The sequence below is a fragment of the Engystomops pustulosus genome, chromosome 11, assembly GCF_040894005.1.
Source record: "Engystomops pustulosus chromosome 11, aEngPut4.maternal, whole genome shotgun sequence".
In the NCBI taxonomy this organism is placed as follows: Eukaryota; Metazoa; Chordata; class Amphibia; order Anura; family Leptodactylidae; genus Engystomops; species Engystomops pustulosus.
The window spans coordinates 8,058,735-8,086,695 of record NC_092421.1 but is presented as its reverse complement, the minus strand read 5'-3'; the positions used below and the strand labels follow the sequence as shown (position 1 = coordinate 8,086,695).

At 43.7% G+C, this 27,961-nt stretch overlaps 2 protein-coding genes and 1 non-coding gene across 5 annotated transcripts; 2 read left to right on the top strand and 1 right to left on the bottom strand.

Annotated features, from left to right (window-relative positions):
• The first annotated feature begins 325 nt into the window (after positions 1-325).
• On the top strand, positions 326-16,637 carry LOC140106024 (uncharacterized). Of its 2 annotated transcripts, XM_072130179.1 has the most exons (6): positions 326-429; positions 3,840-4,189; positions 4,480-4,635; positions 11,788-11,898; positions 11,978-12,101; positions 12,494-16,635. In XM_072130179.1, exons 2-6 carry the CDS (start codon positions 4,022-4,024, stop codon positions 15,235-15,237), a joined length of 3,303 nt encoding a protein of 1,100 aa, XP_071986280.1. In that variant the 5' UTR covers positions 326-429; positions 3,840-4,021; the 3' UTR covers positions 15,238-16,635. The 2 variants fall into 2 exon arrangements, with proteins under 2 accessions (XP_071986280.1, XP_071986281.1); XM_072130180.1 differs by lacking the exon at positions 4,480-4,635 and having other exon boundaries at positions 12,494-16,637.
• Positions 16,638-17,273: 636 nt separating this feature from the next.
• TRNAT-UGU (transfer RNA threonine (anticodon UGU)) lies at positions 17,274-17,346 on the bottom strand. Its single transcript has one exon. It is a non-coding gene; the product is annotated as a tRNA-Thr (tRNA).
• A 2,440-nt stretch (positions 17,347-19,786) lies between these two features.
• LOC140106058 (uncharacterized) lies at positions 19,787-27,224 on the top strand. 2 transcript variants are annotated; one of them, XM_072130247.1, is made up of 5 exons: positions 19,787-20,067; positions 22,604-22,726; positions 22,877-23,047; positions 23,122-23,230; positions 23,947-27,224. In XM_072130247.1, exons 2-5 carry the CDS (start codon positions 22,631-22,633, stop codon positions 25,542-25,544), a joined length of 1,974 nt encoding a protein of 657 aa, XP_071986348.1. In that variant the 5' UTR covers positions 19,787-20,067; positions 22,604-22,630; the 3' UTR covers positions 25,545-27,224. The 2 variants fall into 2 exon arrangements, with proteins under 2 accessions (XP_071986348.1, XP_071986347.1); XM_072130246.1 differs by having other exon boundaries at positions 19,788-20,057.
• The last annotated feature ends 737 nt before the right edge of the window (positions 27,225-27,961 follow it).

Genomic DNA, 27,961 nt, shown 5'->3' with positions numbered 1-27,961 from the left:
ACTGTGCACTATCCATATATACAGGAGAAGTAGTACTGTGCACTATCCATATATACCGGAGAAGTAGTACTGTGCACTATCCATATATACAGGAGAAGTAGTACTGTGCACTGCCCATATATACCGGAGAAGTAGTACTGTGCACTATCCATATATACAGGAGAAGTAGTACTGTGCACTATCCATATATACCGGAGAAGTAGTACTGTGCACTATCCATATATACCGGAGAAGTAGTACTGTGCACTATCCATATATACCGGAGAAGTAGTACTGTGCACTGCCCATATATACAGGAGAAGTAGTACTGTGCGCTGCTTGGATTTGTTGCAGCAGTGAGGAGGTTAACACTGTGTGTGGGCGTGGTTTGTCTGGTCACATGGACAGGGGGCGGGGCTTCCGAGCTGCTGCTCTTGTGCTCACTTCCAGGTCAGACTTTTCTCCCTGTTATTATATTGAAGAACTTTCTAGATTTCTATTTCCTTGTTCACATGTCTGTCCCGATCACGTTATTCCTCACAGCTGAGGGTTCGCTACAATTGTATCCAGACCAGAGAATCCTTTGAAAGTGACACAATCACCCGACACTGACACATTGTAGCAAACAGCATGGCAGTCACTGGTTTGGTTCCTGAAAGGATTGTATAAGGCTGTGATCACATGGGGCAGATTTGTGCATTTTACCCTGGGATCTAGTGAAGAGATCTGGGTCTTAAAGGGGCGTCCGCTACATAACACTGTAAAGCCAAAAATCTGAGACCCCCTCCCCTGCCCCCGCTCTTCTCATGGTCCCAGGATTCATTCCCTCCCCAGGAAACGGTGGCAATGCTGTTCAGCCAATCAATGGTTGTTATATGCAAACGAACATCCCCTTTAACTGTAGCAGAATTTAATTAAAAGTTCATTTCAAGGGCTTGTCCATGGCTTCTTCCTTCCATAGACAGCGCCACACGGGATTGTGGTTGGAGCTGTTATTGCAGCTCAGCTGTAAAGAAATGAGTGGGGCTTAGCTGTAAGGCCGCACACTGCTCAGGGTGGGCTTTTGGTAGGAAGCAGCCATGTTTTTAACACCCCTTTAAAGTGTTACCCTGTTTACATTTATTTTAATGTGAAAAAGAAAGGTCTGGCTATTTTCAGCGCTGTCCTCTTGTCATCCACCTGTCTTGAGTCCTGACACTCTTGGGCACATTTACTCACCTGGTCCTGTCGCGTTCCCCGCTGTGCATTGTCCGTGTATAATGTGCTGTGCCGCGATTCGCTTAGATTATGCACCCGATATCCTGCATGTGTCACTTCCCCGCTCAGGTCCCCGGACTTCACCTTCTTCTTCCTGGTGCATGTAAGTGCATTGTCCCTGTATAATGCGCTGTGCGGGGAGTCACTAAGATCCTGCGCCCGATATCCTGCATGTGTCTCTTCCCCGCTCAGGTCCCTGGAGTTCACCTTCCTCTTCCTGGTGCATGTAAGTGCATTGTCCATGTATAATGCACTGTGCGGGGAGTCACTAAGATCCTGCACCCGATATCCTGCATGTGTCGCTTCCCCGCTCAGGTCCCCGGACTTCACCTTCTTCTTCCTGGTGCATGTAAGTGCATTGTCCTTGTATAATGTGCTGTGCGGGGAGTCACTAAGATCCTGCATGTGTCGCTTCCCCGCTCAGGTCCCTGGAGTTCACCTTCTTCCTGGTGCATGTAAGTGCATTGTCCGTGTATAATGCGCTGTGCGGGGAGTCACTAAGATCCTGCGCCCCATATCCTGCATGTGTCGCTTCCCCGCTCAGGTCCCTGGAGTTCACCTTCTTCCTGGTGCATGTAAGTGCATTGTCCGTGTATAATGCGCTGTGCGGGGAGTCACTAAGATCCTGCGCCCGATATCCTGCATGTGTCACTTCCCCGCTCAGGTCCCTGGAGTTCACCTTCTTCCTGGTGCATGTAAGTGCATTGTCCGTGTATAATGCGCTGTGCGGGGAGTCACTAAGATCCTGCGCCCGATATCCTGCATGTGTCACTTCCCCGCTCAGGTCCCTGGAGTTCACCTTCTTCCTGGTGCATGTAAGTGCATTGTCCGTGTATAATGCGCTGTGCGGGGAGTCACTAAGATCCTGCGTCCGATATCCAGCATGTGTCGCCTCCCCGCTCAGGTCCCCGGAGTTCACCTTCTTCTTCCTGGTGCATGTAAGTGCATTGTCTGTGTATAATGCGCTGTGCGGGGAGTCACTAAGATCCTGTGCCCGATATCCTGCATGTGTCGCTTCCCCGCTCAGGTCCCCGGAGTTCACCTTCTTCTTCCCGGTGCATGTAAGTGCATTGTCCGTGTATAATGTGCTGTGCGGGGAGTCACTAAGATCGTGCGCCCGATATCCTGCATGTGTGGCTTCCCCGCTCAGGTCCCCGGAGTTCACCTTCTTCTTCCTGGTGCATGTAAGTGCATTGTCCGTGTATAATGCGCTGTGCAGGGAGTCACTAAGATCCTGCACCCGATATCCTGCATGTGTCGCTTCCCCGCTCAGGTCCCCGGAGTTCCCCTTCTTCTTCCTGGTGCATGTAAGTGCATTGTCCGTGTATAATGCGCTGTGCGGGGAGTCACTAAGATCGTGCACCCGATATCCTGCATGTGTCGCTCCCCGCTCAGGTCCCCGGAGTTCACCTTCTTCTTCCTGGTGCATGTAAGTGCATTGTCCGTGTATAATGCGCTGTGCGGGGAGTCACTAAGATCGTGTGCCCGATATCCTGTATGTGCCGCTCCCCGCTCAGGTCCCCAGAGTTCACCTTCTTCTTCCTGGTGCATGTAAGTGCATTGTCCGTGTATAATGCGCTGTGCGGGGAGTCACTAAGATCGTGCGCCCCATATCCTGCATGTGTCGCTTCCCCGCTCAGGTCCCCGGAGTTCACCTTCTTCTTCCTGGTGCATGTAAGTGCATTGTCCGTGTATAATGCGCTGTGCGGGGAGTCACTAAGATCGTGCGCCCCATATCCTGCATGTGTCGCTTCCCCGCTCAGGTCCCCGGAGTTCACCTTCTTCTTCCTGGTGCATGTAAGTGCATTGTCCGTGTATAATGCGCTGTGCGGGGAGTCACTAAGATCGTGCGCCCGATATCCTGCATGTGCCGCTCCTCGCTCAGGTCCTTAGAGTTCACCTTCTTCTTCCTGGTGCATGTAAGTGCATTGTCCGTGTATAATGCGCTGTGCGGGGAGTCACTAAGATCGTGCGCCCCATATCCTGCATGTGTCGCTTCCCCGCTCAGGTCCCCGGAGTTCACCTTCTTCTTCCTGGTGCATGTAAGTGCATTGTCCGTGTATAATGCGCTGTGCGGGGAGTCACTAAGATCGTGCGCCCGATATCCTGCATGTGCCGCTTCCCCGCTCAGGTCCTTAGAGTTCACCTTCCTCTTCCTGGTGCATGTAAGTGTATTGTCCCTGTATAATGCGCTGTGCGGGGAGTCACTAAGATCCTGCGTCCGATATCCTGCATGTGTCACTTCCCCGCTCAGGTCCCCGGAGTTCACCTTCTTCTTCCTGGTGCATGTAAGTGCATTGTCCGTGTATAATGCGCTGTGCGGGGAGTCACTAAGATCCTGCACCTGATATCCTGCATGTGTCACTTCCCCGCTCAGGTCCCCGGAGTTCACCTTCCTCTTCCTGGTGCATGTAAGTGCATTGTTCGTGACACAATCCTCTTCTAAATAACTGTCTCAGTGGCGCAATTCCCGATAATTTGTAAAAGCCGACGATCCGCAGGACCCTTGGTAAATAAGCCCCTCTGTGCTGTGCCCCCATGTTTGCTCTTGGGCGTCTGTAGAGTCAGGCGGTACAATCTCTGTATCTTTGGCTTTTATTTAGGTTATTTCCAGCCAAAAAATCTAAATGTGAAAACGTATGATCAGCCGTCGCCCCAACTACACGGAGGACGAGAGGAGTCACATGAACGTCGTCCTGCGTGGATTTCCTAACACTCCGAGTCACAGCAAAATCTGGGGAGATCCATCGAGGAATGTGGACAAGTGTTGGAGAACATTGACTGAATGGAGATGGAGATCCGGCAGGAGGAGAGATGCCGCCTCCATGGAGCGTCCTGGGAACATTGTACTGGAAAACGTTATTTACACATCGGAGAGACGAAGAAAGACTTTACCTCGAGGAAAGCAGGACCTCCACCGTGGTTAGAGAGTGGAGAACCTTTGAAGACCCAGGTATGTGGTGGAAGATCCAGGATTGGGTTTTATAAGTCATGGAAAGGTCTGTGGGAGGTCATCAAGGTTTCCTTAAAGGGGTTTTCTTGTCTTCTAACTACTAATGTCCTATCCATATCATTACCCGTCCTTTGATAGTTGATCCATCATCTGGACTTCACACTATCCCGCTAGTCCAAGATGTCCTCTCTGGCATAGTTTGGCTAGAAGGTCAGTGAGGAAGATTATAGTATGAGGACTAAAGCCACTAGTCATGTGATTCAATATTATCCTCCCTTTTCCACATTTAGGTCAAGGAACACGTTAAGACGAGATCCATCATCGACTCGCAAACCAAATCATGTGATAGGACACATCTCTATGCAGAAAAAAATAGTGATGTAGAAACTTTAACACAAAAAGTGTTAAACCTTTGCTTAGAGATCATCTGCCTTTTGAGAGGAGAGGTAAGGGACTGTACCCTATCATAGCACTGCTACTATATACAACTATATTCTGGCCCTATATACAACTATATGCTGCCCCCTATGTACAAGAACATAATCACTATAATACTGCCCCCTATGTACAAGAATATAACTACTATAATACTGCCCCCTATGTACAGGAATATAACTACTATAATACTGCCCCCTATGTACAAGAATATAACTACTATAATACTGCCCCTATGTACAGGAATATAACTACTATAATACTGCCCCCTATGTACAAGAATATAACTACTATAATACTGCCCCCTATGTACAAGAATATAACTACTATAATACTGCCCCTATGTACAAGAATATAACTACTATAATACTGCCCCCTATGTACAAGAATATAACTACTATAATACTGCCCCTATGTACAAGAATATAACTACTATAATACTGCCCCTATGTACAAGAATATAACTACTATAATACTGCCCCCTATGTACCAGAATATAATTACTATAATACTGCCCCCTATGTACCAGAATATAATTACTATAATACTGCCCCCTATGTACAAGAATATAACTACTATAATACTGCCCCCTATGTACAAGAATATAACTACTATAATACTGCCCCCTATGTACCAGAATATAACTACTATAATACTGCCCCCTATGTACAAGAATATAACTACTATAATACTGCCCCCTATGTACAAGAATATAACTACTATAATACTGCCCCCTATGTACAAGAATATAACTACTATAATACTGCCCCCTATGTACAAGAATATAACTACTATAATACTGCCCCCTATGTACAAGAATATAACTACTATAATACTGCCCCCTATGTACAAGAATATAACTACTATAATACTGCCTCCTATGTACAAGAATATAACTACTATAATACTGCCTCCTATGTACAGGAATATAACTACTATAATACTGCCCCCTATGTACAAGAATATAACTACTATAATACTGCCTCCTATGTACAGGAATATAACTACTATAATACTGCCCCCTATGTACAAGAATATAACTACTATAATACTGCCCCCTATGTACAAGAATATAACTACTATAATACTGCCCCCTATGTACAGGAATATAACTACTATAATACTGCCCCCTATGTACAGGAATATAACTACTATAATACTGCCCCCTATGTACAGGAATATAACTACTATAATACTGCCCCCTATGTACAGGAATATAACTACTATAATACTGCCCCCTATGTACAGGAATATAACTACTATAATACTGCCCCCTATGTACAGGAATATAACTACTATAATACTGCCCCCTATGTACAGGAATATAACTACTATAATACTGCCCCCTATGTACAGGAATATAACTACTATAATACTGCCCCCTATGTACAAGAATATAACTACTATAATACTGCCCCCTATGTACAAGAATATAACTACTATAATACTGCCCCCTATGTACAGGAATATAACTACTATAATACTGCCCCCTATGTACAGGAATATAACTACTATAATACTGCCCCCTATGTACAGGAATATAACTACTATAATACTGCCCCCTATGTACAGGAATATAACTACTATAATACTGCCCCCTATGTACAGGAATATAACTACTATAATACTGCCCCCTATGTACAGGAATATAACTACTATAATACTGTCCCCTATGTACAAGAATATAACTACTATAATACTGCCCCCTATGTACAGGACTATAACTACTATAATACTGCCCCCTATGTACAGGAATATAACTACTATAATACTGCCCCTATGTACAAGAATATAACTACTATAATACTGCCCCCTATGTACAAGAATATAACTACTATAATACTGCCCCCTATGTACAGGAATATAACTACTATAATACTGCCCCCTATGTACAGGAATATAACTGCTATAATACTGCCCCCTATGTACAAGAATATAACTACTATAATACTGCCCCCTATGTACAGGAATATAACTACTATAATACTGCCCCCTATGTACAGGAATATAACTACTATAATACTGCCCCCTATGTACAGGAATATAACTACTATAATACTGCCCCCTATGTACAGGAATATAACTACTATAATACTGCCCCCTATGTACAGGAATATAACTACTATAATACTGCCCCCTATGTACAGGAATATAACTACTATAATACTGCCCCCTATGTACAGGAATATAACTACTATAATACTGCCCCCTATGTACAAGAATATAACTACTATAATACTGCCCCCTATGTACAAGAATATAACTACTATAATACTGCCCCCTATGTACAAGAATATAACTACTATAATACTGCCCCCTATGTACAAGAATATAACTACTATAATACTGCCCCCTATGTACAAGAATATAACTACTATAATACTGCCCCCTATGTACAAGAATATAACTACTATAATACTGCCCCCTATGTACAAGAATATAACTACTATAATACTGCCCCCTATGTACAAGAATATAACTACTATAATACTGCCCCCTATGTACAAGAATATAACTACTATAATACTGCCCCCTATGTACAAGAATATAACTACTATAATACTGCCCCCTATGTACAAGAATATAACTACTATAATACTGCCCCCTATGTACAAGAATATAACTACTATAATACTGCCCCCTATGTACAAGAATATAACTACTATAATACTGCCCCCTATGTACAAGAATATAACTACTATAATACTGCCCCCTATGTACAGGAATATAACTACTATAATACTGCCCCCTATGTACAAGAATATAACTACTATAATACTGCCCCCTATGTACAAGAATATAACTACTATAATACTGCCCCCTATGCACAAGAATATAACTACTATAATACTGCCCCCTATGTACAGGAATATAACTACTATAATACTGCCCCCTATGTACAAGAATATAACTACTATAATACTGCCCCCTATGCACAAGAATATAACTACTATAATACTGCCCCCTATGTACAGGAATATAACTACTATAATACTGCCTCCTATGTACAAGAATATAACTACTATAATACTGCCCCCTATGTACAAGAATATAACTACTATAATACTGCCCCCTATGTACCGTATATTCCGGCGTATAAGACGACCCGGTATATAAGACGACCCCCCTACTTTCCTGTTTAAAATATAGAGTTTAAGATATATTCGCCGTATAAGACTACCCCTTTTCCAACGCATACAAAACGCCGGTAAAAATTAAAAAAAAAAACAGATTTGAATTTAACATGGTCCTTTTTTTAATTTAAATTCTTATGACATGCAGGTATATAGCAGGAAAACTGTCGCTCATATACATAAGGCATACAACAATTTTACTGTAAATGTTACCATACTGTACCTTAAATTTTTATTTTATTAAATATTCCGTGCCATGTACTCAGAAGCTGGAAAAAAATTCCAAATGCAGTGAAAATGGTGAAAAAACGCATTTGCGCCATTTTCTTGTGGGCTTGGATATTACGGCTTTCACTGAGCGCCCCAAATGACAGGTCTACTTTATTCTTTGGGTCGGTATGATTAAGGGGATACCAAATTTGTACAGGTTTTATAATGTTTTTATACATTTACAAAAATGAAAACCTCCTGTACAAAAATTATTTTTTTTATTTTGCCAAATTCTGGCGCTAATAACTTTTTCATACTTTGTTGTACGGAGCTGTGGGTGCTGTCATTTTTTGCAAAATTTGATAATATTTTCAATGATATCATTTTTAGGATTGTACGACCTTTTGATCACTTTTTATAGATTTTTTTATATTTTTCAAAATGGCAAAAAAGTGCCATTTTCGACTTTGGGCGCTATTTTCCGTTACGGGGTTAAACGCATTGAAAAACCGTTATCATATTTTGATAGATCGGGCATTTTCGGACGCGGTGATACCTGATGTGTTTATGATTTTTACTGTTTATTTATATTTATGTCAGTTCTAGGGAAAGGGGGCGATTTGAAATTTTAGGTTTTTTTATTATTTTTTTTTTAACTTTTTTTTATTTTTATTTATACTATTTTTCAGGCTCCCTAGGGTACTTTAACCCTAGGTTGTCTGATCGATCCTACAGTCTGGCAGTATATGGGGATTTTCCTCATTCATTACAATGTGCTATCAGCACATTGTAATGAAGGGGTTAAAACGAAATAGCCTCGGGTCTTCGGAAGACCCGAGGCTACCATGGAGACGGATCGCCGCCCCTGATGACGTCACGGGGAGCGGCGATCCCAGGTAAGATGGCGGCGCCCATGCGCCGCTATCTTTTTGAGGCTGCCGGCAGCTTTGCCGGCAGCCCACGCTGTGAAAACTCCCGCAATCGGTGCTAGCAATATGCAGCAAAGACTTACCGGCTATGGAGAGGGCTTAGCGCGTGAGCCCTCTCCATGCACCAGGACCCGACCGCCGCCGTGAATACACGCCGGGCGGTCGGGATTACCGACGTATAAGACGACCCCAGAGAAGACAGAAGATTTTCCAAAAGTCGTCTTATACGCCAGAATATACGGTACATAAATATAACTACTATAGAAGTGCGCCTATCACAGGGATGTGACACCTGTAGCCTCCTCTCCTCCAGCCTTCTCCTATGGCCTCCTGTCTTTCAGCCTCCACTTGCGGCCCTTCTGTCCATTGGTATTAAACAAAAAAAACCCTGTTACTTACCTTCCCTCGTTCCCCTGCAGCAGTCACTTTCTCTTCTCCCAGCTCTGACTGTGATGCGGAAAAAGGGGGCTGGGTCAGACAAGGGGAGGAGCTACTTCCTCACATGACTCCTTCAGACATCATGTGAATTGGTAGCAGGTAGTGATGGGAAGTCCGGCTGTTCATAGTTAGCTGGATCATTATGCTCTGCTCACTAAGAAGGCCGACTCTTCTGTCTCCTGAATGTCTCTCTTTTAAATATATAGTTGGGAGCCTCGGTCCAGCCAGTCCCCCTACACCACTTTTAACCCTATTTTATTGGGCTAATGGGGGCATGGTGAGCCGGTTAGTAAGCCAACGTCTCACTGAGGGGAGCCGACTCCTGTTATTCCTATAGCCAGTTCTTTCACAAATGACCCATCACTAGTAGCAGGGCAGATCACGCCTCCTCTTGGCCTTGATGCATCGCCTGCTCTGCAGCAATAATGTACTGGACCAGGAGGAGGCCGGACCTTGGGGCAGCCCAGGAATTTCTCCTAACCGCCCCAGGTTGTGGAGACAGCGCCCAAAACCTTGGATTGTCCCGCTGAATCCGGGACGGTTGGTGCTATGCCCATAGTCAGGATCTCTTGTTGGAAGAAAGCAGCCATGTTTTTCTACCCACAGACTACCCCTTTAACAGTGCAGAGACAAAAGTTTGGAGGAGAAGCATTCTAAGACACCGCTCTTATATGTGTCTGTATCACAGAACATGACTGGAGAGGTGAGGGATTCTGGGTAATATACCACATGACATCACTCTTATCTGTATTAATAACACAGGACATGACCGGAGAGGTGAGGGATTCTGGGTAATAGATCACATGACATCACTCTTATCTGTATTAATAACACAGGACATGACGGGAGAGGTGAGGGATTCTGGGTAATAGATCACATGACATCACTCTTATCTGTATTAATACCACAGGACATGACTGGAGAGGTGAGGGATTCTGGGTAATATATCACATGACATCACTCTTATCTGTATTAATAACACAGGACATGACTGGAGAGGTGAGGGATTCTGGGTAATATATCAGAATGACATCACTCTTATCTGTATTAATAACACAGGACATGACTGGAGAGGTGAGGGATTCTGGGTAATATATCAGAATGACATCACTCTTATCTGTATTAATAACACAGGACATGACTGGAGAGGTGAGGGATTCTGGGAAATATATCGCATGACATCACTCTTATCTGTATTAATAACACAGGACATGACCGGAGAGGTGAGGGATTCTGGGAAATATATCACATGACATCACTCATATCTGTATTAATACCACAGGACATGACTGGAGAGGTGAGGGATTCTGGGTAATATATCACATGACATCACTCTTATCTGTATTAATAACACAGGACATGACTGGAGAGGTGAGGGATTCTGGGTAATATATCAGAATGACATCACTCTTATCTGTATTAATAACACAGGACATGACTGGAGAGGTGAGGGATTCTGGGAAATATATCGCATGACATCACTCTTATCTGTATTAATACCACAGGACATGACTGGAGAGGTGAGGGATTCTGGGTAATAGATCACATGACATCACTCTTATCTGTATTAATAACACAGGACATGACCGGAGAGGTGAGGGATTCTGGGAAATATATCACATGACATCACTCATATCTGTATTAATACCACAGGACATGACTGGAGAGGTGAGGGATTCTGGGTAATATATCACATGACATCACTCTTATCTGTATTAATAACACAGGACATGACTGGAGAGGTGAGGGATTCTGGGTAATAGATCACATGACATCACTATTATCTGTATTAATAACACAGGACATGACCGGAGAGGTGAGGGATTCTGGGTAATATATCACATGACATCACTATTATCTATATTAATAACACAGGACGTGACTGGAGAGGTGAGGGATTCTGGGTAATAGATCACATGACATTACTATTATCTGTAATAATAACACAGGACATGACTGGAGAGGTGAGGGATTCTGGGTAATAGGTCATATGACATCACTCTTATCTGTATTAATAATACAGGACATGACCGGAGAGGTGAGGGATTCTGGGTAATAGATCACATGACATCACTCTTATCTGTATTAATAACACAGGACATGACTGGAGAGGTGAGGGATTCTGGGTAATAGATCACATGACATCACTCTTATCTGTATTAATAACACAGGACATGACTGGGGAGGTGAGGGATTCTGGGTAATAGATCACATGACATCACTATTATCTGTAGTAATAACACAGGACATGACCGGAGAGGTGAGGGATTCTGGGTAATAGATCACATGACATCACTCTTATCTGTATTAATAACACAGGACATGACTGGGGAGGTGAGGGATTCTGGGTAATATATCACATACACCTTCTGCCATCTTTATAGACTTGTTAGTATCTATGGTATCTGTTCACAGCGATGTTTATGCAAATGTTCTGCTTAATATTGTGAAGCAACAACTGAACCGCGACATGGAGCCTCCACATTACTCATTGACACATGAAGGAAAACATAAGAAGATCTTGGAGCTCGCCAACAAGATGATAGAGCTGCTGAGCGGAGAGGTGAGCGCTGCCGGGAATGCTGGGACATTATACAGGGGGTGATGTGTCTGGGTGATGACTGTGTCATTGTGGGTGTCAGGTTCCTATAAGGTGTCAGGACGTCAGCGTCTATTTCTCCATGGAGGAGTGGGACTACATAGAGGGACACAAGGACCAGTACCAGGACCTCATGATGGAGGAGCACCAGAACCTCATGTCAACAGGTAAGACATTTGGTCTGGTTTCAGTCCTGGTTCTATCCAAACATCTGTTTTTGTGGTAGTTGTGTCTCGCTAGTTCCACAGTCCTGAGCTAATTCTTTGAAACGTTTGTGACACTGTGACTGTAGAGCGATGACATCTGGTGCTGTCCGTGTCACAGATGGGTGTAGCACACGCAGCGATCTTCTCTGACCAACTATGAAAAGCATCTGAGATGTGCACAGCACAGAGACTATCAAGGAGTCAGGGTTATGTCGGCCAAGGCCGGGTCTTGGCTACAGATTGGTGATGGATTGGGGGTCTTCTGTTGAAATGGGGGTGAACCCAATTCAGCCTCAATAATTTTCAGTTTTAACACTTATCCTACATTTACACTGTCAATTGTGTATTTACAGATGACCGTTCTAATAAAACCCGACTACACACCGGGGAATCTGGGTCTGATTGGGAAAGTCTCAGAACCACCTGTCGAGGAGAAGACCTGCAGGTGGCCCGCCAAGGTATCACAGAGGATGATGAAAGAAAGGTTTCGGTAAAGGAGGTGAAATCATGTTCAGAAGGTGCGAAGGATGTCAAGAAGAGTAACTACAAGTATAGATCCACTGATCCTGCAAAACAATATTCTCATGTTTACATCGAGGAGGAACCATTCCCACCGGAAGGAGAAATCCATAGAGAAACACCTTATAGGCCTACAGATCATACATATTGTGTGCCTTTTCATATCAAGCCGGAACCTCTCTCATGTGGTGAGGAACGTCCCTTAGACACATCGGCGGGTAATGCACAGCACCATCCCACCACATATATTGAAGAGGACCCAGTCTTGCATGGTGCTGTAGACCTCACAGACCTCACCTTTGACCTGCCCATAGATTTTGCACAACTGCAGCCACCTACATATGTAGAGAAACCCATCTCACGTGAAGGAGTAGACCTTACAGACCCCAACACTGACTCACCCCTATATCATGCAAGACATCAGCAATCTTTTGATGTTAAGGAGGAACCTGTTTTATACAATGGAGAAGATATCACAGACCCCAAGATTGATGAACTTATAGAACAAACCCAACCTCAGCCATCTGCTCATATTAAGGAGGAACCTGTCTTATACAATGGAGAAGATATCACAGACCCCAACACTGATACACATATAGAACAAACCGAACCTCAGCGATCTGCTCATATTAAGGAGGAACCTGTCTTATACAATGGAGAAGATATCACAGACCCCAACACTGATACACATATAGAACAAACCCAACCTCAGCGATCTGCTCATATTATGGAGGAACCTGTCTTATACAATGGAGAAGATATCACAGACCCCAACACTGATACACATATAGAACAAACCCAACCTCAGCCATCTGCTCATATTAAGGAGGAACCTGATTTATACAATGGAGAAGATATCACAGACCCCAAGATTGATGAACTTATAGAACAAACCCAACCTCAGCAATCTGCTCATATTAAGGAGGAACCTGTCTTATACAATGGAGAAGATATCACAGACCCCAACACTGATGCACATATAGAACAAACCGAACCTCAGCGATCTGCTCATATTAAGGAGGAACCTGTCTTATACAATGGAGAAGATATCACAGACCCCAACACTGATACACATATAGAACAAACCCAACCTCAGCGATCTGCTCATATTATGGAGGAACCTGTCTTATACAATGGAGAAGATATCACAGACCCCAACACTGATACACATATAGAACAAACCCAACCTCAGCGATCTGCTCATATTATGGAGGAACCTGTCTTATACAATGGAGAAGATATCACAGACCCCAACACTGATGCACATATAGAACAAACCCAACCTCAGCAATCTGCTCATATTAAGGAGGAACCTGTCTTGTGCCATGAAAAAAACACAGAACCCAACCTTAAACTTATTTCATGGGTCAGAGGGAACCTCCCAGACCTTAATACTCACACTCCAAGTCACCTACAGTCATCATCGACTTTGGAGGAACCAGTTACAAATGAGGCTCCAAAAATGGAGTATACCATGGTGCTCTCTGAGGAGGACAGAAAGCATGTTCTAGACCGCACCAATGATTGCATACCCAAAAGTCCTGTACAGCAATGTCCATCTACTCAGATTATAGGCCTTACTGATGAAAGACCAAGCAACCCATCTTTAGTGAGGAGTGTGGTAATGGCGCACTTACTGGAGATGGCTCAAAGTAAAAAAGGTCTCATAAACGACATAAACTCCTATTCTCAGAGCCAGTTATGTCCTCCAAACACAACTACTATTAGCATGGAGTCCGATGTAGAATCTTTGACTAAAAAAGTTAAAGCAGAGAAAAGCTTTGGTGACATTTCCAATCTTACGAAATACTTACGAGTAAACTCTAAGAAGAAAACCCCCCAGTGTCTCCAATGTGGACAGTACTTTCTAAGAAAGTCTCAGCTGGAAGCTCATGTACAGGTCCATGTAAAGAAGACTTCCTTTGAATGCATGGGAGATCAACTAGGAGAACATCCGGAACCACAAGCTCCGTCAAATCTTCTCAAAGTTAATGAAGAAGAAAAACCATTTCAGTGTACGGAATGCAGTGAATGTTTTAGTATTTACTATGAGCTCTACGAACACAAGAAGACACATTCAGAAGACAAAAAATATCAAGGTCCCAAATGTGGGAAATGCTACAATTCACAGGCCCAGTGTGATGGACACCCAAGGACTGACGCTAGAAAAAGCTCCTATGGATGTAACGGATGTGGGAGACTCTTTTTGGACAGAGAAAAGCTTCTAACACATCAGAACCTCCACACTGGGCGGAATCCTTATGAATGTCCCGATTGTGGGAAAAGGTTTGAGTATAGGTCAGACCTAATTGTCCATCGAAGAACCCACAATGAACATAAACCAGCTGTATGCTACCAGTGCGGGAAAAGTTTTTCGACACATTCCTCGTTAACCCAACATATTGTTACTCATGCAAAGCCGACACAATGTAGCTTCTCCGATCTTGAGGAACGATCACAAACTGATTCCAAAGAGTGCCACCTTGTATCCCGCGTCGGCTCTGAGGGATCGGCAGTGAAAACATGGGTAGTAAAGGATGGCAAAAACACAATAGTAGAAAATAAAGTGACAAGCTAGGAAATTAATGACTGAATCGGACAGAACTGCAGAGTTTAATTATAGTTTTCTATATAAGATTGTAAAGTTAATAAAATATGGTTTGTAATTTTTAGCATACAATTTTCCATAACCAATATTTGACAACTTCACTAAAGAATTATGGTCTCTAACTCTACAATTAGTCAAAGTGGACTTATAAGGGGTTTTCTGGGTTATGAGTTAACCTGAGGTCAGGGAAGTTGTAAAATGAAACAAGTCATGCTCAATTATCCCCTTTCTGCCCACTAAGATCAACTCTGCTAAATCTCCAGGTGTTTGTGGCAATTTGTGTCTTGTCTCCAGAGTATTGAGTTGTTGGAGTAGGGAAGTTGGTTTAGCTGAGTTTTCTCTCTTCAATCTGACTCCATGATCAATGAACTGACTCCTGAGCTCGCACTTAAGTGCGTCCCATTTCATCGAGAGCAATTCAGGAGATAGTTCATGTGTCCGTAGGAAGGAGGCCGCTGTATCGTTGATGTCTTGGACACAAAGGGCGTCATTGAACAGGTTATTGTTAATAAGCTATGCCCAAGGGCGGAAAAAGAAAGGGGGTTTTGCCAGTGAAAGATAAATCAGGGCATGATAATACTATATTACCAATAGAGGCAGTTGGCTCCCAAGTCAGTCCCCTGTGTTGAAGAAAGAAGTCAATGCGATTGTTGGAATTGTGGGCCGGGGAGAAATATGTGTAGTCTCTATCACTTGGGTTTAGTATTCTCCAAATGTCCACTAACTTTAGGCCATGTAAATCCCTCTTAAGGGGCCCCAACTGTTGAAGCGAAACGTGACTTATCCCCGAGGAAGTATCAGACCTAGCGTCCAGAGGGAAATTGAAGTCACCTCCTACCACCCACATCCCATCCAAGAACTCCTAAAGGGTTGCTAGAATGCGCCTGCAAGCAGCCACTGGGGAACGGTTCGGCAGGTATAAGTTAGCAAAAGTGAAAGTTTGACCATGAATCAGAAGTTTAAGGAAGACATATCTACCTGCTTCGTTTATCTCCATGCCCAGGACCACGTGAGAAAGCGAACAGTGGACTGCAATGGACACTCCTTTAGAGCGTGACTCGGGATTAGTACCGTGGAACCAGGCTAAGAGGGTTATACCCCTGGTGGAAGCCCGAGAATGGGTTGTCGCAGGGTTCTGCAGGGTCCCCCTCTTCTTCGGACCCATATGTGGGTGCTAGTGTGCAGTACGTCTACTCACCTCCATAGCTAGGCAACTCCTCAATAAAACACAATTTAAATATGACTGGGGTGCCGTGAAAACAAACTTCTTACACTCCCCTCTTTCTGCACTCCCCATAATCCATGATGCTCCCCGTCACTACTGGTCTCCGTACATGGATGCTGGCGGTGCTGTCTCAAACACAGCTGCATGCCTGCTACAGTCTGAAACTCTTGCTGTATCAGGGACAAGGTTGTGGTCCAGACGGTACTGCCGGTGCTGGTGAACAGGAGAGAGGAGACGGGTTTTTTTATACAAAAAGACACGTGCCCCCCCCCCCCCTCCCCAGTATGCCCAAATACTTAGAATAATGGGACTTACACTAATATATTCTCACCTCTCACCATTCCCCTCCCCTCTTATTGTGGTGCCTTTCTCTGCTGCCCCTATCATTATCCCCCCCATCTGCTCCCCTTCCTTATTTTGTGATCTGAAAATTCTCTGTATCACAATAGCAATTCATCCAACTCTATTTAAGTTGATGTCCCTTGATATACCTCCTGCCGAGTGGGTCAGAGTCCAAAATCTGTGACGCTTGGGAGGTATCCAGGAGTGTAAAAGGTTTATTGTTTTACAGCCCCCAAAGTTATAGATAATTTTTGTATTCCTTGACAACCCTTTTAAATGCATCTGTGCAATACGATAGTTGGTCGTCTGCATCCTGCATTTCAGTGATCCACTGGCAGGTCCTGGAGTCTTCTGATGCTGGAGGGGGTGGCCTCGTCATGGAGAGCACATTGTACATCAATCTGTGATGTGCTGATATAGGACAATAATAAAAAAGGCTAGGCCCCAGCGAGAATTGAACTCGCGACCCCTGGTTTACAAGACCAGTGCTCTAACCACTGAGCTATGGAGCCAGTCACACCTGCTGCCTGAGGATTAGTGATGAGACGTCTGCTGACTGTGCAGAGTAAGACTACACCCAGTTTGCAAACAGCAGCTCGGAAACACGGAGCAGAGGCGACGCACCCCAGAATGCCTGGACCAAGGCATGACAAAACATTCCCGCAAGAGACTGCCGGACATTGAGAGGCGCGTCCAGGGAATTCTCGCACCTGTGAGGATTTTGCACAGATTACACATTGACATTTTAATACTAGTGGAAGTCTGAGCGGCCTTGTCAGTAGAGATCCAAGAGTCGATCCAATGATCACTTTTCAGGGACCGCTGTGCAATTAGGACATAATGGTGGCCGAATAGCCAGTCTGGCAAATTGAAGCTACTAGCCATGTCCATGTTTGGCCAATCATAGGGGCGTCAATTTTCTGGTTTGCCCGGCAATATGTGCAGGTCCCATAGTTGAACCCAAATGCGAATGTTGGGTCTGCTCATCTCTATTTGTCAGCATCATGATGTAAAACTTCCATTTAGAAACCTCCTGTGAGAAGCATGGGTTCAGGAGTTGTTCAAGTGAAAAAAATCCACCTGAAAAACGTAATTTATTTCACTTGATAATGGCCGGCTGCATATACCATGTTACATGGCTGAAGTTATGTCTCTGTACAGGGATACCACAACATGGCGGATGTTACCCAAGGACACCCCCTTTTTCCCTCTTTAGTAAAAGTGTTGCGTTTTTATTGCGTTTTAAGACGCAATCCAAAGTTTTGGAGTCTTTGGATTACATTTCAAAATACACTGGGGGACATTTACTATGGTGTTTCCGCCAGTTTTGTGGCGCTTTCACCGCATCTTCTGCTCTCCTACCTATTTATTAGCTGTCAGGGACAGAAAAAATGACTTTTTCCGCCTGCTCCGACTCTTCTCCGAAAAGGGGCGTGGCTTTGGCGGAGTGGAAACTCAGACACAATGGGGGACATTTACTATGGCGTTTCCGCCAGTTTTGTGGCGCTCTCACCACATGTTCTGCTCTTCTACCTATTTATTAGCTGTCGGGGACAGAAAAAATGACTTTTTCCGCCTGCTCCGACTCTTCTCCGAAAAGGGGCGTGGCTTTGGCGGAGTGGAAACTCAGACAGAATTAATATGTGTCGCAGCCATTTTTGGGCGCTGTAAACTGGCGGAAAGTAGACCAAAAGAAAACTGGTCTAGCAGGGACTGTTGGACACATTTCTGGTGCTTGGGACAGATTTTGGTCCCAGGGACAGAAAATGGGCTCGGGGACAGAAATGTCTCTGCACAGCTCTACAATATTAAATGTGTATCTTCTTTCCGAGAGCAGGTCGGTAACAAAGCCAATGCAGACACCGACACTCTAAGTAAATGTCCCCCAATTAATATGTGTCACAGCCCTTTTTGGGCGCTGTAAACTGGCGGAAAGTAGACCAAAAGAAAACTGGTCTAGCAGGGACTGTTGGACACATTTCTGGTGCTCGGGACAGATTTTGGTCCCAGGGACAGAAAATGGTCTCGGCGCCAGAAATGTCTCTGCACAGCTACACAATATTAAATGTGTATCTTCTTTCCCAGAGCAGGTCGGTAACAAAGCCAATGCAGACACCGACACTTTATGTAAATGTCCCCCATTGTGTGAACACGACCTCTGGTATGCCAGTGTTTTGCCCAGCTTCAAAAATAGCTGAGGCTACATACATGTTAACGTAGAATCAGTGCGCTACCAGTGTTTCCAACAGATAACATGCGTCCCATATATTTCTATAGGTTCATACACACGGATACCTCCCGACTTTCATAGTAAAGATGCCGTGTGCCAAACGTGCAGTGGAATTTTAGTGCCCTCCAGCTCCCCCTTACATTGTGTCCCCCCAAGCTTCCTGTTACGTTGTACCCTTCTGATGCTGAGTTCCCCCTCATATTAAAGCCACCTCTCATTTTGTCCCCCAGCAGCTCCCCTCTTATTGTGCAGCTCCTCATCTTATTGTTCCCACAGATCCATTGTTTTCGGCCCGAGAATAGACAAGAATCCAGGCGAACGTGGGTCAATGACCGGCGCTTGTGTGTGGGGTGGTGAAGGTAGTGGTTTTTAGGGTTACATTAGGAGTAAAATGAGGCAGGAGCGCCTGAATCAGTGCTGGAGGTGGATTTCCTGACATGTCTCACATACACACCTTCAAGTATTTGTGACATTTGTATTGATATGTCAATAACTGTGGCTGCAATTAAGATCATCACAGAAAAATCTAATTAATAGGATTAATATATTTTAATATTGTAGCTATAACACAACCCTTCAGAACAGAAGTTCTAGTCACTGTTGTGTGGCTAGAGAAGCTGAGGTTATGGCTGAGGGTGATGATCGCCATCTTCCTGTAGCCCTGCACTTGCTCATGCTGACCGCTAGGGGACGGACACGCGACACCATATGGTGCAGAGAAAAGCTCAGACAGGCAGAAGAGAAGGAGCTGTCTGTACTCATGTCCCCAGAACCCGGGTGCTGCTTTATGTGGGTGTAATCTGCCCAAACGTTCACCAGCGGAGGCCATTACACAGAAGTCCTATAAAAGGGACAGAAATAGAACACGGAGCTCTCCCTCTCCACCAACGGTCACATGACACCTCCCAGCATGCCCCGCACCATGTGATCGTTACTTCCGTGTACTCTCCCCAGAGTCACCGGACTGAGGGCTGAACGGAATGACGAGAGCAGGTGAAATAATGTATATATAGTAATACTACGTCATATCCTGTATAATAACGTATATAGCGCTATGTAATATACTGTATAATAATGTATAGTGCAGGGTCATATAGCGCTATGTAATATACTGTATAATAATGTATAGTGCAGGGTCATATAGCGCTATGTAATATACTGTATAATGTATAGTGCAGGGTCATATAGCGCTATGTAATATACTGTATAATGTATAGTGCAGGGTCATATAGCGCTATGTAATATACTGTATAATGTGTAGTGCAGGGTCATATAGCGCTATGTAATATACTGTATAATAATGTATAGTGCAGGGTCAAATAGCGCTATGTAATATACTGTATAATGTATAGTGCAGGGTCATATAGCGCTATGTAATATACTGTATAATAATGTATAGTGCAGGGTCATATAGCGCTATGTAATATACTGTATAATAACGTATAGTGCGGGGTCATATAGCACTATGTAATATACTGTATAATGTGTAGTGCAGGGTCATATAGCGCTATGTAATATACTGTATAATGTATAGTGCGGGGTCATATAGCGCTATGTAATATAATGTATAGTGCGGGGTCATATAGCGCTATGTAATATACTGTATAATAACGTATAGTGCGGGGTCATATAGCGCTATGTAATATACTGTATAATAACGTATAGTGCGGGGTCATATAGCACTATGTAATATACTGTATAATGTATAGTGCGGGGTCATATAGCGCTATGTAATATACTGTATAATGTGTAGTGCAGGGTCATATAGCGCTATGTAATATACTGTATAATGTATAGTGCGGGGTCATATAGCGCTATGTAATATACTGTATAATGTGTAGTGCAGGGTCATATAGCGCTATGTAATATACTGTATAATGTATAGTGCAGGGTCATATAGCGCTATGTAATATACTGTATAATGTATACTGCGGGGTCATATAGCACTATGTAATATACTGTATAATGTATAGTGCAGGGTCATATAGCGCTATGTAATATACTGTATAATGTATAGTGCAGGGTCATATAGCGCTATGTAATATACTGTATAATGTATAGTGCAGGGTCATATAGCGCTATGTAATATACTGTATAATGTATAGTGCGGGGTCATATAGCGCTATGTAATATACTGTATAATGTGTAGTGCGGGGTCATATAGCGCTATGTAATATACTGTATAATGTATACTGCGGGGTCATATAGCACTATGTAATATACTGTATAATGTATACTGCGGGGTCATATAGCGCTATGTAATATACTGTATAATGTGTAGTGCGGGGTCATATAGCGCTATGTAATATACTGTATAATGTATACTGCGGGGTCATATAGCACTATGTAATATACTGTATAATGTATACTGCGGGGTCATATAGCGCTATGTAATATACTGTATAATGTGTAGTGCGGGGTCATATAGCGCTATGTAATATACTGTATAATGTATACTGCGGGGTCATATAGCGCTATGTAATATACTGTATAATGTGTAGTGCGGGGTCATATAGCGCTATGTAATATACTGTATAATGTATACTGCGGGGTCATATAGCACTATGTAATATACTGTATAATGTATACTGCGGGGTCATATAGCGCTATGTAATATACTGTATAATGTGTAGTGCGGGGTCATATAGCGCTATGTAATATACTGTATAATGTATAGTGCAGGGTCATATAGCGCTATGTAATATACTGTATAATGTATAGTGCAGGGTCATATAGCGCTATGTAATATACTGTATAATGTATACTGCGGGGTCATATAGCACTATGTAATATACTGTATAATGTATACTGCGGGGTCATATAGCGCTATGTAATATACTGTATAATGTGTAGTGCAGGGTCATATAGCGCTATGTAATATACTGTATAATGTGTAGTGCGGGGTCATATAGCGCTATGTAATATACTGTATAATGTATAGTGCGGGGTCATATAGCGCTATGTAATATACTGTATAATGTATACTGCGGGGTCATATAGCGCTATGTAATATACTGTATAATAACGTATACTGCGGGGTCATATAGCGCTATGTAATATACTGTATAATAACGTATAGTGCAGGGTCATATAGCGCTATGTAATATACTGTATAATAACGTATAGTGCAGGGTCATATAGCGCTATGTAATATACTGTATAATAACGTATAGTGCAGGGTCATATAGCGCTATGTAATATACTGTATAATGTATAGTGCAGGGTCATATAGCGCTATGTAATATACTGTATAATAACGTATAGTGCAGGGTCATATAGCGCTATGTAATATACTGTATAATAATGTATAGTGCAGGGTCATATAGCGCTATGTAATATACTGTATAATAATGTATAGTGCAGGGCCTTTATGTAATGTATTTCTGTATAGTACTGTGTGTGTGTAAAATATATATATTTCCATTATCTTTCTCCCCGTGTTTGCTCGCTCATCATCTGAATAAAAAATATCATGTACCGGTAAATGTGGAGATCAGGATGAGATTTCTCTTCTAATCTTATACTTTTATCCTCTTCAGTAAAGGTTTTCTGTTGACTGATCTCTGATGGTGACCTCTGTGACCAGTATGGAGGTCAGGAACGAGGTGACAGAAGTCATCTTACAGATCACCCTGGAGATCATCCACCTGCTGACCGGAGAGGTGAGCCGCGTTATAGGGGGCGTTATAGGGGGCGTTATAGGGGGCGTTATAGGGGGCGTTATAGGGGGCGTTATAGGAGGCGTTATAGAGACGCCACTGATGGCTCCTGGGATTGTAGGGTTTCATCGCACTTATTTCCTCCCTATGCAGGATTACACAATAGTAAAAAAGAAATCCGGAGCACGCCTCCCCTCCACCAGCAATCCCAATATTTCCGCAGGGATGGAGAAGTCTCCACCGCAGTCCATGATCCATGAGAAGAACAATGAGCAGAAAATCCTGGAGCTCACTAACAAAATCATCGAGTTACTGAGCGGAGAGGTGAGAGGCCGGGATGTTATACGGTTACACAGGGGGTGATGTGTCTGAGCCATAACTATCATTCTGTGCACCAGGTTCCTATAAGGTGTCAGGATATCGCCGTGTATTTCTCCATGGAGGAGTTGGAGTATATAGAAGAACACAAGGACCAGTACCAGGACCACCAGCGACTTCCACCCCCTGGTAAGAAGATGTTTTATCTTTTATTTTGTGTGAATCTCATCCTGTAGGGATAATTACTGAGCACACATGAAGTACTGACAGTCATAATTATGAACAGAGGAAAAACAATTACCGTATTTTTCGGACTATAAGGCTCATTCATCCTTATAATCCGGTGCGCCTTATATATGAGTCGTACTTACAGACAACAGCTGCCTTGTACTGTGCACAGGTCTACCACCTGCTGGTCATTCATCCTTATAATCAGGTGAGCCTTATATATGAACCGTAATTACAGACAACAGCTGCCTTGTACTGTGCACAGGTCTGCCACCTGCTGGTCATTCATCCTTATAATCAGGTGCGCCTTATAGTCCAGTGCGCCTTATATATGAACCGTACTTACAGACAACAGCTGCCTTATACTGTGCACAGGTCTGCCACCTGCTGGTCAGTCATCCTTATGATCAGGTGCGCCTTATAGTCTGGTGCGCTTTATATATGAACCATATTTACAGGCAACAGCTGCCTTGTACTGTGCACAGGTCTGCCCCCTGCTGGTCATTTATCCTTATAATCTGGTGCGCCTTATAATCTGGTGCGCCTTATGTATGAACCTAGACATTTTAGCAGGCATTTATTGATGCCTGTAAGTTCAAAGAGTCTTCTTGTGAACTCTTCTACCGCTCAGTGATACCGAACGGAAAATTAAAGGCGGTATAACTTGTATTTTACAGGTGGATCTCAGAAGAAATTGTCCTGTTTAACCAGTAAATCCAACAAAACCAGTGAGGACGAGGAGATGGAAACATCAGAAAATGTAACTGAAGTTTTGTGTGATGAGGGAAGCGATTCGACATTCACCAATATTGTGGAGGAACCGGTGTCAGGTCACAGAGAAAGCTTCCGGGACCCTGATATGCATCCCCCCACAGATCATGTACAACATCCTGCGGCTGATTCTATTTCTATACCTACAGATGATACTGAGGGATCTGTGTTATATGAGGAAGAAAACCATCAAGACACGGATATGTGTGCCGACCCCAATCCTATACAACACGTTCCATCTCCCTGTATTAAGGAGGAGCCGGTCTCCTGCCATGAAGACAACCATCACATCCCCGATATTTATCCAGCTTCCCATCCTGTACAACATGTTCCATTGCCCTGTATTAAGGAGGAGCCGGTCTCCTGTGATGAAGAAGACCTTCCATTCCCCGCCGATCCTAGACCGTACGATCCATCTCCTTATGTTAAGGAAGAACCGACCTCATGTGATGAAGATCTGGCAGACGACAACAGACGTTCACTCTCAGACTATTTACAATGTCCTCCTGACATAAAGGAGGAACCCGTCTCTAGTGAGGAAGATTTTGCCGAACACCACTCGGACCTTTCCCAATATTCAGCTTCTCACGTCAAGGAGGAACCAACCTCAAGTGATGACAGGTACACGTTTGCCAGTCATACACTGGAACATCAGTATGCTTATATTAAAAAGGAACCGGACTGTGATTACAGAGGGACCAATGCCCATCCCGAGATTTACAACATTAGAAGTGTCGTCCCGTGTCCTTCTCCTTATATTAAGGAGGAACCTTCCTCGTGTGGTGGTGGTGGAGGCATCACGTACCCCTCCAGCAATGCACCCACATACTGTACACAGCAATACCTCAGCACATGTATCAAGAAGGAACCATCATTGTTTAATGAAAGAGACTTCCCGCAGCATATAAGTTATCACATAAAATGTCCATCTAAACCTGTGAAAGAGGAGACATCGTGTCCGGATAATGGCAGATATCTATCTTCTCTCCCGTGCGGGGAGCCAGTCACCAGTCATCTAAGATTCTTCAAAGAGACTACTCTTTCCTCCAGTTCAGAGCGCACACACAACTTGTCGCCTACTTCTGTCAAAGAAGATGTTGCTCTTAGGCATCCAGATGTGAAAACCGAGAACTCCCCGTCGCCCATGAAGGTCATTGTCCTGGCTCACTTGGTCGACGTCGACACAGAGGGCAGACATAATTCCCAAGGTCCGCAGTGCACCGCCGGCACATCAAGTCGCGTAAGACATGACCTTAAAGACTCGAGGTTGTCTTTTCTAAGTCGTCCTAGAACGATGAAAACCGGAGCCACGTTTGGTGACATTTCCAACCTGACGAAATACTTAAGGACTCACTCTAAAAAGAAAACCCCCCAATGTCCAGAATGTGGCAAGTATTTCCTAAGGAAAATTCTACTCAACGACCATCTAAGAATGCACGCGAAACAGAGGTCCGTGCAATGTGCCGAGGTGGCAAATATCTCCCGGACAATGTTCAACTTTTAGATCGGAAGAGACCCCCGCACCCCACCCCACAGGAGAAGGAAGGGGGATATATCAGTGTCCTGGTTGTAGAAACCAGTGTAATGAGGCGGATCTTCTTCATAGTCGCTGCAAAAAACCACAAAGAAGACAAAAAATTTCAGTTCCCTGAACGGAGATAGCATTTTGGTGGTGACTATGAGGCTAATATTTATAAAGGACTACTCCAAGTATCGGGTGTCCTCCAAAAGAACTGTCAAACCTAAGCAGAGGGTCCATGTAGGAAGTAAAGCCCCCAAGTGGAAACCTTATTAAATAACATTAAAGGGGTTGTCTGTAGTTTGTTTTTCATTCCGGCTCCTTTTGTAAGAGAACAGCCATGAAATAGCAATTCCCAATTCATTCTGTGGTGTTAAAGTTTTTCCTTTTGATGATCACAGCCGGGTGCATAACATGCATGAAACTGAAAATTCACGTCACGTCTGACAAAAAGAACTAGTGTTCTGGACTGTTCACCGTCAAATATACTCAAAATGGTATTCCTGGTTTGACAAATCTTCTGCCTACAGTAAGTAGCTATAGGTCGTTATACATTAGGCCGGAGACGCTGTATACAGAGCTGTGCACAGGGATGGCTACCACAGGGCTGTTTCCTTACAGAAGGAGTCTAAATGGGAAAATAATGAAAATTAATCTTCCTTGTTAAAGGGAACCTCCACCACGATTCTACCTATAAAGGTAGAGCGGTGGTAGGTGGATGTATGGGACGTGAGGATATCCCTCTTTAGAGCTGATCCTCATGTCCCCGCTATCTTTTTAAAACCCTAATATGTTAATTTTCTTAAGCGGCTACTGGGATGTGGAGCAGCCGGCTTTTCTCCTCCTACTCTGACATCTTCGGCGCGCAGCTTCTCGTAGCCGCACGCCCTCGTCCGGGAAGCCGGAGTTCTGCGCATGCGCAGTAGCTCCGGAGAAGTGGCCGCACAGCCTTGGAGCGGTCGTTATGCGCAGGTGATGTGAGGTGGAGTAGTCGCGCCGTGTAGCCTCATGTCCGGCTACTCCACGCCCCAGGAGCCGCTTAAGAAAATTAACATATTAGGGTTTTAAAAAAGATAGTGGTAACGTGAAAAGGGCTGTACTGACGTCCCATACATCCACCTACCACCCGACCTACCTTCATAGGTAGAATATTGGTGCTAGGTTTCTTTTAAAAACCTTGAATACACATAGAGATGGCACTCTCCCAGGTGAGACAGCTGATATCTTGTACCCCTTAGCAGTAGAAGTGGCCATAGAGCCCCAGGTGGATATTGCTTCAGTCCTCCATGCCTGTGCATGCTCGGTGCCTGGCCAAAAGGTATGTAAACACTTACCACTTAACTTACGGAGACTTAGATGCCCACAGAGCTTAGTCAAACAACAAGGTCTTCATGATTTCTGCCCTCCTTACCCTTCCCCCACAAGGATAACTTGTGTCTGAAAATTTGTCATTTGTCAACCATCGGGTTACATGGCAGCGTCATTACTGGGTGAACCCTCCACCCTAGACTTACCTTGTAGCTCCTCTTCCCAGGCAGGTGATGGACCAGCCTCAGGCCTTGCTCAGCAGTGAGCCTCTCGAGTTTACCCTCTCAGGGTTATTACTCTGCATTTTCATTGTTAACCACTATGAAAAGTAACTTTATTAGAAAATATATGATTTAATATTGGTTTATGACTTTGTCTACTTTATGTTTCATCAACAAGATCTAACCCAAGATGTACCTAACTTTAAAGGGAACCTGTCAGCACATATACAGCCAGTGACAGGTTCCTATAGAGCTCTAATAACTGACCAACTTCCCTTTATCAGCCCGGCCTTGTTAGTCAGGGTGGTCAAAATGTGGTGACAGGTCCTCTTTTACTCACTAATCCGGTACAGGGCTGTGGGGTCAGTAAGCCAAACCTCCAACTCCCACATACATGGGGCATGTCAACTAAAGCCTCCAGTGTTAGAACAGGATTAGATCAGACATCTATAGGACATTACATTATTTCTCCAAATACTACTAAAAAAAAAAAAAATATTTGGCACATACAGCCGTGAACTAATTGTAACAATTTATTATATATTTTTGGAGTTGGTGTCGGTCTCCGGCTCCCCAGCCCTGTTCTTGTGTGTGTACAACAGGAGTTACACTATTGCTTACCATTATATGTCGTATATGCAATTCCAAACGAAAGAAGATTATCCAGCGTCTCAGGGGGGTATGATCATAAAATCTTGCTTTTATTAAGGTTCCAAATAATACAAATTCTTCAGGCAAGGTACACAACCTCTTACATCATGGTTTCGCTCAGATGAGCTTACTCATGGTCATTTCCTACATACCATGATGTAAGAGGTTGTGTACCTTGCCTGAAGAATTTGTATTATTTGGAACCTTAATAAAAGCAAGATT

Excerpts from the sequence above, each read along its gene's own strand:
- LOC140106024 (XM_072130179.1), top strand. The coding sequence starts at position 4,022 with ATGGAGATGGAGATCCGGCAGGAGGAGAGATGCCGCCTCCATGGAGCG. Across the intron at positions 11,899-11,977 it reads TAGAGCTGCTGAGCGGAGAG|GTTCCTATAAGGTGTCAGGA; the intron begins GTGAGCGCTGCC and ends TGTGGGTGTCAG. Across the intron at positions 12,102-12,493 it reads CCAGAACCTCATGTCAACAG|ATGACCGTTCTAATAAAACC; the intron begins GTAAGACATTTG and ends GTGTATTTACAG.
- LOC140106058 (XM_072130247.1), top strand. The coding sequence starts at position 22,631 with ATGGTGACCTCTGTGACCAGTATGGAGGTCAGGAACGAGGTGACAGAA. Across the intron at positions 23,048-23,121 it reads TCGAGTTACTGAGCGGAGAG|GTTCCTATAAGGTGTCAGGA; the intron begins GTGAGAGGCCGG and ends TCTGTGCACCAG. Across the intron at positions 23,231-23,946 it reads CCAGCGACTTCCACCCCCTG|GTGGATCTCAGAAGAAATTG; the intron begins GTAAGAAGATGT and ends TGTATTTTACAG.